Source organism: Populus trichocarpa, chromosome 4, assembly GCF_000002775.5.
Source record: "Populus trichocarpa isolate Nisqually-1 chromosome 4, P.trichocarpa_v4.1, whole genome shotgun sequence".
NCBI lineage: Eukaryota > Viridiplantae > Streptophyta > Magnoliopsida > Malpighiales > Salicaceae > Populus > Populus trichocarpa.
The window spans coordinates 9,730,547-9,744,637 of record NC_037288.2 but is presented as its reverse complement, the minus strand read 5'-3'; the positions used below and the strand labels follow the sequence as shown (position 1 = coordinate 9,744,637).

Here is a 14,091-nt window from a genome sequence, read left to right as displayed (position 1 = left end):
TAGGCAGCTCAGGGATATATGGAAACGATTCGATGGCTTGCCGAGTTTCATTCCCTGAGAGATGACTCAGGTCTGCATTTGACTCGGCTATGGTGAGTGAAATTGCATCATTTGGAGTGTATAAGAGGATGGGTTTTGGGGAGTTTTCTGGCCACACTAGATGGCCAGCAAGTGGGAGAAAGTGGAATAGTGTTTGGGAGAGTGATTTTTTGAGCCTGGGGAGGATTACTAGATTGAAGAAGGTTGGACTTGACTCGGTGAGCTCATAAAATAAAATTTGTTGAGCTGGAGGAAATTTGAACCAAGCAATGTCTAGGAAGGTGAGAGGGAGAGAGAAGTCGGTGATTGACTCGGGTGAGTTGTAGGCTGGGGCAACTTGGCAGAGCTCTAGTATTTTCATAGAATCTTGGGGAGCCATGAAATAGAAGCTAGATACGATCAGTTGAGAACTCCAAAACTTTTTCACAATCTCTTATATTGTAGCATTTTATTACTATAATGAGTTACAGTTAAGTTCACATTAAATAGGAAGATTAACATAACTAGAGTTTGTATATTATCTATACCTCTAAACCATTTAATTAGCAAGCAATGGATGTAAGAATGTTTCAAAATTTGTAAACACTTTAATTGGATTATGCTATTATGCTAAAACAGTTAACTTATTAAGTAATTTTCTAAATTCATTAATATTTTTCTTAGAATTAGTCTTTCTATAAATATAACTTATAATTACTTAATTATACTTGAATACATTACTATCAAAACTACTTGAACACTCCTTTTAACAAGAACTAACTTCTTGAAACGGATTTCATCAACTCTTAACATACAAATATTAATCAATGCTATCAAATCAATAAAATGTTTTGAAGTTGTTTTCTATTTATAAATTGGACTTGCATGATATTATTTTATTTGCATCCACCAATTTTTTATCCAAGTAAAAAATATATTTGTGTAAGAAACAAAGGAAGTTTTGGCAAAAACATCTACTCAACACAAGAATACAAATGTTCATGTATATAGAACCAACTGAGAACCCCATGATCCTTTAAATTTCTTTTATACACTTTAAGAACCAAACATACTAATATAATCAAAATCATCAAGCTTCATATACAATAATTTATATTTAAAAACAAACATGTTAATTTGACAAATATTCATTTTTTTAATAAATAACTCAAAACATTCCTTTAGAAATTTTTAAAAACTAATATAACATAGTAGAATAAAAAATGTGTGAAGAAAACAAGTCCTCAATAACAAAAAGATAAAAACAAGTTTTATGATCTTTTGTTTTTACCTATGTAATAACATAGATGTCATATTATTTCTTTTGTTTAGAAAAAAAATATAAATATCCTAAAATTATCTCATTTGTTTAATTCTTTTTGACGAAGGTGATAATTATTGATTGCAGATTATTAATTATTGCTTGGATAAGTTTTATAAGTATTGTCATAACCCAATTTTTGACCATTTTATTTTAATTATTATTATTATTATTTTATTTACTGAAAATGATAAAAAAATGATGATAATGATGAAAAAACAAGTAAAATGAAATAAATGAAGAATGAATTAAATTTTGGGTTAAAGGCAACATGATTGGAAGTTTTGGGGTTTTGAAATTAATTTAATTAATCCAATTAGGGGTTTAATTGGAGAATTGATAAGTTTTGAGACTTAATTGAGCTTGGAATTAATTTAATTAATCAAATTAAGAGTTTAATTGAAGGATTAATAAGTTTTGAGACTTAATTGAGTTTGGAATTAATTGAATTAATGAAATCAGGGACTTAATTGAAGAAATAGCAAAGTTTTAGGGTTAATTGGGGGTCTAAATTGCGAAATTAAAATCCAAGGACTACATTGAAAAAGGCGCGCAAATGCAGGGGGCCAATTACAGTTCAAACCAGGGGTTTAATTACAAGACTTTCAAAACTGCATGGATCGAAACCAAAAATGGCTGAACGACGTCGTTTTGAAGACGCTGTTCATCTTCTTCTCCTTTAAGCCTATGACCGTTTTCTACAGTGAAAGAGGCCGAACGTTGCAGCAGTAATCGTCGTCCGTTAGCTTCAGTTATGGGCGCCTTAATGGTGGCCGACCGTTGGCCTACCGTCCGTTATCAACCCGCCGAGCCCTATATAAACCGAGCAGCACCGAAGAACAGGGGGTTGGAGAGAGGGATAGAGAAAGAAACAGAGGGGGGAGAAAAGAAAGAAAGCCATGCACGGCAGGGAGAGAGACTAAAACCAAAGGAAAACCGGGGAGGGACAGAACCAAGGGGCAGTGTTGGTGGGATAGCCCTTCTACACTTTCATCGTCTTCTGCAACTACCAGGAACAGGAACCACAGCGTTTCTTTCTTTCTTTGAGAACGGAGGCAGAGAGAAACGGAGAGAAAAACAGAACCGAGAGACTGAAAAAACCTGGGGAAAACTGAGAGAAGAGGAGACCCAGAACCAGGGAGAAGAAAAAGCCACGAAGGGCAGGGGAGACTAAAAAACGGGGAAAACAGAAACAGAGGAAGAACTGAAAAAATGGAGGAACAGACCAAGAACCACAGAAAAATGAAGGACGAACAGTGACCAGAAAAAGAAGAACCACCCGAGAGAACCGGCTTTGTCTTCATCTTCAGGAGCAGCGTCTTCATCTTCAGGAGCAGCAGACCAGGTAAGTAAACTTCTCTTTCCCTGCTTTTCATTTTAATTCACCGGCTACTGTTTACTTTGAATTTTAATTCACACATTCTAACTCATTTCCTCTATTCTGCTCATGCACGCGTGAAATCACTTCACGCGTGTTTTCTTTGATTTTTGCCCAGCCGGATCACTGGCTTGGGCCAGTGATCGGGCCGGGCTGGCTGGGTCCAGCCCAACCCATGTGGGCTGAGCTGGGCCCAGCCCCCAAAATAATAAAAAATAAAAAAATAGGAGAAATAGAAAAATAGAAAAATATATGTATGCATGAATAAAAATAATATAAATTTACCGGTTTATTCACCAACGCCAGAGTCGGGAGTAAAATAGTGGTTTAAGTTTATATTATTTTTATTCGTTATATTTTATTTTATTTAGCAAGAAAAAATATATGTGCATGTATGAAAAATAAATTTATTTATTTATTTATTTATTCACTGACGCCAGAGTCAGGAATAAAAACATTGATTTAATTTTTTTTTTAACTACATAAGAAAAAATAGAAAAATATGTGAATGCGTAATAAAATGAATTTAGTTTATTTGTTTATTCACTAGCGTTAGAGTTAGGAATAAAAAAATATTAATCTAAATTTATTTTATAGCTACGTAATAATTACCAACGCCAGAGTTGGAATTATCCGTAGTCGAATATTCACTGACGCCAGAGTCAGGAATATCGTGAATAAATCATCAGAATGTAAACCAATAAATGTTTAGCAATTTAAGACAAAACCAACAATGCAGTCTGCCTCAGGCAGAACGTTTAAGGGGTGATAATATCTTCCCTTTTACGTAACCAATCCCGTACCATAGAATCTTTGTTGACCAGTTAGGGTTCCTAGTAACCATAATACTAGGTGGCGACTCCTTAAACAAGGCCTTTTTCCTAAAAGAACAAGATGCCAGAAATCTGTTCTTTTTCCATAAATCAAGAATTATTTTTAGGGCCGCCGCGATGTCGGGTGCGACAAGTATTTGGGTTAGAATGTAATCAAACAAATTATTAATTAATAATCATACTTATGCTCATATCATGACTATATTTAGAAAACGATTGAGTGGATAAAAAAATTATTACAAAGAAACTTAAAGGGCTTGAGCTTTCATTCGAACTCAAGACACAATAATATTGCGGATTGTAATAAAAAAAATTTCTCAAGTTTTATTTTTATTTTATTCCTGTTAAATTGGTGTTTTAAGGTCGCCTTTGATGTTTTGTTTTAGTTTATATAGGGTTCTTGCGGTGTCAAGGAAAAAAATGTGACACTCCGTTGATGCTTGATATCATAACCCAATTTTAAAGTAAAAATTATGTTTGAAAGTCAATTGAGCAAAAATTAGAAGAATTAATTAAATTTCAGGACATAATTAAACTTCTAATGGGTTTTGTGGATTTAATCAATGACTCAATTGAAGAGAAATCAAGTTTAAAGGCTTAATTCATATCAATTCGCAAAGATTGAAAGATTAGGAACACATTTGAAGCTTTGAAAGACTAATTTGGTGTAATCAAGGGCTTCATTGATAGAAATTTAAAATATAAAGTTCAATTAAGGATCACATTGAGGAAATATAAAACAATGACAACTTTGTAAAAAGCGCTGAAATTTAAGGGTTCAATTGAAGAAAGCTAATGGTGAAATTGCAAAAAATCTAAAAAACTAAGGCTGATTGGGACTCCATTGCAAAGTTTCAATTCAGGGACCAAATAAAAAAGGACTATAATTTCACTATTCATTATCTCACGAAGAAACTTAAAGTTTTTAAGCTTTGATTGGAGCTTAAGACATAATACTATTGTGGATTGTAATAATGCTTTGTTTTTTTTTTTTTTGGCTCAAGTTTTATTTTCATTTTATTCCTTTTAGAATGGGTTGTTTTAGGATCGAACTTGATGGGGTTTTTATTATTTTTATAGGGTTCTTTCGGTGTCGTGGAAAACATTTGAGTTGATGCTTGATTTGGAAAAATAAAAGTTGATTTTTTTGATAAATGATGAACTAAATTGATTTTTTTTTTGATAATTTGAAACAGATGTTCATACCTTTATTTTGACAAATCATGAACTTAATAAAAGATAGTGGGGACACCAGATCTGAGACACATCACACATGTGTATGATCATTGATGATGGAGGACTGCTCAACCATTGTTCATTGTTTGAGAGATTGGGCTCTAATTTATGTTTTTGGGTTCAAATTTATGTTTTTGGGTTCAAATTATTTGAACTTTTAGTTGAGTTTTTTATTAGATTTAATATTATTTTATTTTGATACTATCTATCTCTATGCCAATTCTAAATCTATTATACCCATTGTGGCTCATCCATATAAATCGTCAAACTAGTTATGTTTCCGGTCCAATTTTGGCTTATAAATATATTCAACTTACATATTTCTTGTGCCAATTTTGGCACATTCCAATGTTTCTTTTAGATTTTCAGTAAAATCTCTCCTTATCATGGAACCTACCATCATTTTCACAATATTCATATCAGTTTCATCTTCAAATAATATGAATACCATACATACATCAATTAATCAATCTATTTAATTCAACAACCTAATCTCATTCGGCCACGATTATGAAGGCCAAATTACATTATCCATCACTCATATGGCCGACTAATTATACAATTCTTCATTTACTTTCTCACATCATTCTAAATAGTAACCAACTTACTTGTTGTTGAATACCGCGTATCTAGAATACAAAAATTTTAACCCTAGTAATTCATTTTCTTTAGATTTTAAATATTATAACAAATTGTTTTTGTGCGTCTTCAATGTTTGATCCAAGCCCTCTATGATCTCGTACATTAGGTAGAACAATTGGTGGTTATTGTCGTACGTCGTTTCATCACTGCTATTAGCATTTTATTACAATGTTATAATTATCACTAAATTTTTATCATGTCATCAACAACACAAAAACCTCAATACAACATATTTACATTATTAGTCATAATTTCTTTGACATCCTCCATGTGCATAGTACACGATTGTTAAATTGTATTAATTACAATTCATCAAATAATTTAAAATACATCACATCTATACTGTTGAATTCCTCAATTGTACAACACCTACTATGATCAATGAACTTCTATTCTTACTTTCCAAATGATACGGTCTTTGTCTCTATCGTTCACAAGGATAAATCTTCATCAATTTTATTTTTTATTTCTTCAATAATCCATAACATAAACACAATTTACTACTTTTGTTTAACAGTTAGGTTTCATCCAACATTCCATTTATAGTTCGGCAAATCAGTCATCGTGATAATATTAACACCACACATGTCAATTTAACTTAAATTACATATCCCGGTCATTAGAAAAAGTGATGCCACTAGCCCATTATCGGGTAACTAGTTCCTCTGCCCATTACCAGTAATTGAGTCCACCGCCCAGTACTGGGCACTAGGTTCACCGTCCATTACCGGGCACTAGCCCTATTATCAGATAACTAGTTTCACAACCCATTATCGGGCACTAGTCCTATTACCGGGTAACTAATTCCACAACCCTTTACCGGACACTAGTCCCATTACCGGGTAACTAGTTCATCCGTTCATTACCGAGCATTAGCCCCATTATCGGGTAACTAGTTCCCTAACCCATTACCGGGCACTAGTCTCATTACCAAGTAACTAGTTATGTAACGGTTTCAAGCACGTACATGTGTTATCGTTATTAGGGTTGATTAATAAAATCATAAACAAGTATTTCGACACATCTTTTTATAATTCCACCATTGTAGTCGCTTTTACATTATATCCAATTTCTTGCCTTATAGGCACAAGTTTTCATGATCAATAGATAATTCACATCACATATAGATATAAATCCAAAACATTATAAAAATAGTTTAATAGTTTACAAGCTAGGGAAGGGAGATGACCTTTACCTTAAGCTCTTACTATACAAGCTCCTTAGAAGTTGGGTCCCCTTTCGAATGCTTCTCTTACATTTCTATATAACATCCTGAATCAATATTCAAATCTTTCCAATTTATTCGTAATATTCATAAATTCACAAAATCAAATACTTTCGTAAACAATTTCCATGGATGTATTTTATTTTCTTGCTTCTCATTTACATTAGAAATTATTTACGCTAACATTAAATGTCCAATTAACTCAATACTTCATCGATGATTTTCAATGTCCAAAAGACATGACTTTTCGTTACCGATTTTTTTTTTGATGTCCAGAGATATGAATTCTCGTCACCGATTTTCTAATGTCCCCAGACATTTAATCGATCACCAAACAATGTAATTTTAACAAATTTGTAAACACTTTAATTGGATTATGTTATTATACTAAGACAATGAAATTATTGAACAATTTTCTAAATTTACTAATCTTTTTTCTTATAATTAGTCTTTCTATACACTACCATAAAATCGATAAATACAAACGGAAATATTGAGGGAATATTTTCGTTGGTAAATTGCCGACGGATTTTACCGGCGGAAATATTCTCTCAGTATTTACCGAGGGAATTACAGTGGGAAAAAAATAATTAAAACAAAGCAAAAAGAAAGATGATGTGCCATTTTTTCCAACGGAATTACCGACGGAATGATTAAACTTCCGTCGGTAATTCCGTTAGTAAAATCATTGGTAAACTGTCAACACTATTCATCATGTTAATTACAAAGAGAATCACCGTCGGAACATTTCGTCGGTATTTTACAGAGAGCTCTAGAACTATTCACTTCCCAATTGCACTGTTAATTACTGTTCTTTACAGACAAAATAACCGACAAATTGAAAAGTCATCGGTGTTATTTGGTGGTTTTCTGAAAAATTTAAATTAAATTAAATATTACATACGAAATCACCAATGGATTGAAAAGTCGTCAGTGATATTTGGCGGTTTCTGAAATTTTTTTATTAAATTCAAAATTTAAATTAAAAATTATAGACAGAATCCCCGATGGAATGATTAAAAATATTAGTATTTAATTATCCATTGGTAAAACCGGCGGTAAAACGCCCTAATTTCACAACAGTCTCGTCTCCTTTCTTCTTCTTCTTTTTCTTCGTTTTCTTCTCTTCTCTCCTCAACTCCTTCTCTTCTCCTCCATGCTTAGGAATGTCTTCTTCGTCTTTCTTTTTCTTCTCTTCTCTCCTCAACTCCTTCTCTTCTCCTCCATGCTTAGGCATGTCTTCTTCTCTTTTTTTATTTTTTCTTCTCATTTTTTTTAATTAGTATACTTTACGAATTTGTTTTTTTTTTCTCTTCTTAGCTTCACTTGCAACTACATTAAGGTAAAAAAAACAATTCTTCTTTTTTCGTGTTTTTTTCACTATATTTGTTTTTTATTTTATTTTTAATTGTTTTTGTTCTTAATAATTGTATGAATGTTGTTATAGGATTTTTTTTTCATATGCGATCAATTTTTAGTTGATTTATTTATAAGATTTTTAAATTTTTTTCATATGAATTTTTTTAGTTGAATTTATTTTTTCGTTATTTATTTGTTGCAAATTGTTTTGAGTTGATTTTCTTCTTCTTTTTTCCAATCATTTTGAGTATTATAGAGTGTTGATTAATATTATATTTTTTTAGTTTTGTAAAATATATATATATATTTAAATATTTTTAAATAATTACCGACATAATTACATACGGTTTGTTTCCGAGGGAATTACCGACGTAATGAAAAAAAATATTTCTTGCCTTTTCTGTCAGTAAATTCATCGCTAATAATTTTTTTTATTACCAACGGACTTACCGACGGATAAAAAATTACCGATGAAAGATTCACCGACGGAGACTTTCCGTCGGTGATTTCTTTACCAACGGAATGGTAATGCAAATACCGACAGAAAATTCCGTCAGTCAATCTAAAGATTATGGTAGTGATAAATGTAACTCATAATTACTTAATTATGCTTCAATACTTTACTATAAAAACCGCTTGAATACTTTGCTATCAAAACCACTTAAACACTCTTTTTTAACAATAACTAACTTCCTGAAACGGATTTCATCAACTCTTAACATACAGATATTAACTAACTTCCGGTCCAATTTTGGCTTATAAATATATAAATTGGACTTGCATGATATTATTTTATTTGCATCCATCAAATTTTTATCCAAGTACTAGAATATATTGCTTTAAAAAACATGGGAAGTTTTGGCAAAAGCATCTCCTCAACACTATTTTTCTGTATCGGTATACTTATCATTAAACCGAGGTTTGCAATTCGTACTTATGAAGAAAATCCAAAGCTTTCTCAACATTTGGAACAATGCCATGCAAAGGTGACAAAACGTTGTGCAATTGAAATCTCTAATAGTATATACAACAACAATACTCCATCAGAATATTGTTGCCAAAAGCATATAACAACTGGGAAAGCTTGCAATAATGATTTCATAAAACTATTCATGTCAAGATTGCCTAAGGAAAAAGTAACTTTTGTTGTAGCTACGGGTGACCAAATTTGGAACCATTGTGTTGCTATTGTAGTTGTGGCACTTATTGCATCAACTCTTTCTATTCTACCTTAAATCGTAGTAGTATAAATTGTATGCTATAATAAATATCTTTATGTTGCATGATAACATTTAAGTCTTTGGATAACCATTTTGTTACTTTTGTCATAACCTATTTTTGGGTTATTCCTCAAATTCATATTTTTTCTCTCTTCAAAAAATACAAAAAAATAAAAATAGTATCAAAAAAATATAACAATGAAAAATGGATGCCAGAGCACTCTAAAAATGGTCAAAAATTGGTTGAGGAGGTTAAAAAATTCAAAGATTAAAATTTGATAGTATTTTGCTGACTAATGAGAGCCTTGTTGACAAAGAAAATTTAATTTGAGGAAGAAAAGTCCAAAATCAGATGTTTATGGACTCAATTGAAGGTTTAATTGAATTTATAGAGGGTTTGATTGCAAGAAAAATTGATTTTGAAGTCAATGTAGGCTTTAATTGGAAGAAAATAAAGTTATGGGGTCAAATTATAATTTTTGAGAGTGAATTTGGTCAAAGCAGGGGCTTAATTGCATAAGTATTGAAGTTTGAAGGCTAATTAGGGACTTAATTGAAGAAATCCGAAACCAAGGACCAAACTGGAAAAGGCGAGTAAATAGAGGGGTTGTAATTAAAACCGAATCAGGGGGCCAAATTGAAGAAAGTAGAAGTTTATTGATCAATTGAGGGTTAAATTGCAAAAATCAGAAGGCCGCTGTTTGATTTTTGGCAGGGATGCAATTGCATTGATTGTTAAATCAAAATTACAATTGAGGACTTGATTGAACAAATCACAAATTAAGGACTGATTTGGAATTTGACATGATTTTGCCGCCATTTCCTTTTAAATAGAATGGTGCGTTTTGTCCAAAACGGCGCCGTTTCATACACTGTTCATTAAAAAAGAAGAAGAAGAAGCCCGAAACGATGCCGTTTTGGACGACACTGTGGGTCTTCTTCTTCCCTGGATGCGCGAAGCAGGGGAAGAAGATTTTCTTACTCTATTTTCACCGACTCCCTCTCTCTCCTAAACCTCAAAAAGATGTCGACACAACCCACTTACTTGCCACGTGGTGGAAGAATGGAGGGGACGTACCCCTTGGGCGGTTCGAGGGGGCAGCACAGTGGTCGCCCCAGCCATGTCTCTCCCCTGTTTTCCTATAAATACAGGGGAGAAGGAGAGCACAAGGAGGGAGCGAGAAACGAGAAGAGAAACGGGGAAAAAAAGAGAAGAGAGGGAAAATACCGAAAGAAAGAAAGAAAAGAAGACCCGAAGAGGAAGAAAGAAGAGAAAAACAGAGAGAAAGAAAAAAAACAAAGGAAAACAAAGAGAGAGAGAAGAGGTTGCAGCCACTACGAACCACTGTCACCGCCATCGTCGCCGCCACTAACAGCCACGCTTAGGCTGCACCACCCCTAGGTAACCTCCTGCTGCCCTGTTTATTTCCTTCTTGCTTCTCCCTTGCCTCCATTTGCATATAGAACGTGAATAATTCACGTTCTGCAGCAAATGAGGTAGGGGCTGGTTACTGTGCATAAGCACAGTAACCAGCCCCTTTAGTTTTGGGTCGGGTTCGACCCGCTTCTGGAATAAAAAAAACGTTTAAAAAATATTTTTCGGATTTTACAATTTTCCCGCGTATTTTTTAAGTCATTTTGATTAATATCGGGCAGTATTTTTATGTTACTAAAAATACAAAATCCGATACGACAATACCCGGTTTTTGTCAAAACTTCCAAAAATACAAAAACATTTAAAAAAAGAAAAAAAATATTTTTGTGCATACGGCCAAGTGTCTCAAAGCTAAAAAATCATATTGTGTTTTTTTCATACATAAAAAAAAAACAATGTTTTAGCATGCATTTTGGCTTTAATAACCAGTTTATTAAAATCAAGAGAACATTGGCCAAAATTTCAAAAACAACAAAAATTTTATTTTTTTGTCTTTTAGTATCCGGGGTACGACATTATACTTAATACGTATTATGGATATTAAATTCTATTTTTTTTGCGGACGCTAGAACAATTAGGTTTTACCCTATTAAGATAAATAACCTCCTTATTAAGGAGGGCTTTTCTTGACCCTTTAGACGGACCAACAATTAGAAAGGCAACCAAAACCTTAGATTTTATCAGACAATAAAACAATGCAGCTTACTTTAGATAGGGCGTAGTTGGGGTGCTAATATCTTTTCTTTACGCAACCAGTCTTCATACCCCATCTGTGAGACCAGTTAGGGTTCCTAGTGACCAGAATAGTAGGTGGCGACTCTCAGTCCATATTTTACTGATAAGAGACAAGAATTCATTGTCTCTCCATATTTTCCAAGTAGACCTTTACATTTTCTTTAAGGGTGGATGATCTTCGCGACGCCGCATACGTGCGATAACTTTTTTTACTATATTTCATTTTCTCATAAGACAACCTACTACTGAAAAATCTAAAATTTGATATAAATGTTTATATATACAAAGCTAAAGCAATGAGACTTAAAGAATTAAAAACCAACTAAGAAACCCCATGATCCCTTAAATTTCTTTTATACAATATTGAATAATATTGTCGCTATCTACTATCTCTTTTTATTCCTTATTCCAATCACTATTGATGCCAATATTGAGAAACAAATCAAACCTTTTCTTTAGTTTGGTGAGGAGGGAGGTAAAAATTATGCAACGTTAAATGGAACTTTATTGTTCTTTTATTGTTCTTCTAAGAAAACAGGAGGGCTGGGTATAGGTTATTTTACTAGTGAAAAACAAAGCCTTGCTTTTTTAAACGACTTTGGAGGTTTGGGAGCTCTAATTCATGATTATGGAAGTATATTATCTACAATATTCATAGTAAGGAATCAACTTTAAATATGTCTTCGCTCAGTTTAATTGTTAATGTTTATGTTTTGGTTGGTAATGATCATGATTCTAGCTTTCGGAGCGATGTGTGGTTGGGGATAATTGTCTCGTTGTCCAGTTTCATAGAATTTTTAGTGTATAAGAAGATTAGGTTTCCTTGTTATTTAATATGGGTATGTGGGATGAATATTCATGGTTACGAAATTTCTGATGGAGAATGGCTCTTAGAGGAAGATAGATTGACTCATTTGATTCTTTATTCGATAAGTTGTCTGTTATATTGTTATTGAGTGAAGTTGATGATAAACTAATTTGGAAACCCAATTGTAATTGTGTTTATTTAGGCAAATATAGGTGTAGTATTTTATAATATCCTGGACAACCTAATTCATGTAATTCTTTTTATGATGTATGGAAAAGGATTGCTAAATTTCTTGCTAAATCTCCCATTTAATGGTCTCCCCATGAATGTCATATGCTGAAATCTAATGTTGATGGTTCTTTTATTGGCAAACCTGAATTGGTTGATATTAAAGGGGTTCTTCGCAATCATAAAGGTTTGGGGCTTGATTTTTCCTCCACTCATATTGGAATTAAAGATTCAAATGAAGCTTGGTTGCTAGCCTTGATTAAAGTTCTTAAACTATCTTCTTAGCCAAATGATTTTGTTGGAGTAAATTTATTTTTTAATATGATTATGTTGTTGTGATAAATTGTATAAATAAGCCATTTAATATGTCATCATGGAGATTTCGTAAACTTTTAATCTATACTTTCTTCATATCTGGGTTTGATTTTTGGTTTGTCCATTTCATTTGTATTCGTTTTCACTGATCATCCATTTCTTTTTCTTCTTTTAGGGTCAAATATTACATTTTTCTTTCTGAAAAAAAAAAAATAGTAAACAAATCATAAACAATGATGGTGCAAAAGAATTGTATTATTATTAAACGAATCATAATCAATAATCGAATGAAAAAATGATACAACAGTAAAATAATCAAATTAAATTCTGAAACGATAATTAAACAAAACAAAGGAAAACTAGAACCATGAATTTTTATTCTTAACCACAGCCTTGAATGAATGAAGTGGTGACCAAATTCTGTTGAATTAATATTGCTGAGAGCTCTATCTTTCATCCGTGAAATCCCACTTTGCAGATGCTAACAACTTTGACTTCAGATCCTGGCGAAGGCATTCAGGCATTTCTTGGCCTTTTAGCATCCCGAACCAAACTATCTTCAATTTTCGACGTTTCATTAGAAGTAATCAGAGGATACGTATGTGGAATAGGACTGTGGGAGTCTCTTCTAAGAAACTGCTTGAACCACTTGACTGATTGTTTAGGATATCGTTTCAAATCATTTTTGTAATCAACATAGTAGAGGCCGAACCTCACAGCATAACCACTTCCCCATTCGAAATTGTCCATTAAAGACCAAGCAAAAAATCCCTTAACATCAACACCATGCTCACTGCAATAAATAGATATTGAATCCCAGTTAGACGGATGTGGTAACTTAATAATATAATTGTTGCTATAGATTAAAAAACTTATTATCAATGATCTTTAGTTAATAAATGAAAAAAATTAACTCACTTGATGGATCTCAAAACATTCTTGAGGTGGTCTTTGTAAGATTTTTCTCTTATGGGATCATTAAGAGCTTCCTTTAGTGATGAAGCATTGTTATTTACGTCATCAACCCCTGAGAACAAATCAGTAAAATAAAGCATTAAGAACATACTTAGTGTTAGAGAAGTACTAAGAAACTTCAATGTAGCATAATGTATGATCGTTCATTTCAACCATACCATTCTCAGTAATGTAAATTGTTGGGCTCCCGTATAGATCTTTGGTGTAATTCAAAAGCCTGCTGATGCCTTCGGGATAAATATAAAGCCATTTTACACCAGCCTGTGGACCTATTGGGATTCCATTTCTCTCTCCTGCAAAATTAAGAAATAACAAAGTAAATTAATGAATTCATAATTGATAAAACATCATCTAATTGATGTT

At 32.6% G+C, this 14,091-nt stretch overlaps 1 protein-coding gene across 7 annotated transcripts in view; it reads right to left on the bottom strand.

Annotated features, from left to right (window-relative positions):
• Positions 1 to 14,091, bottom strand: part of LOC112327281 (beta-glucosidase 12) — a 51,056-nt gene that overhangs the window by 34,921 nt on the left and 2,044 nt on the right. For 2 of the 7 annotated variants that reach the window (XM_052452331.1, XM_052452332.1), the window contains exons 8-9: positions 13,887 to 14,021; positions 13,672 to 13,780 (exon numbers count right to left, since the gene is read on the bottom strand). The exons of 3 other annotated variants lie outside the window; for them this stretch is intronic. In XM_052452331.1, the coding sequence (XP_052308291.1) occupies positions 13,672 to 13,780; positions 13,887 to 14,021 (244 nt within the window). Of the gene's footprint in view, positions 1 to 12,990; positions 13,547 to 13,671; positions 13,781 to 13,886; positions 14,022 to 14,091 lie in introns of those variants that run through there. 2 more of the 7 variants (XM_052452325.1, XM_052452329.1) reach the window with 2 other exon arrangements.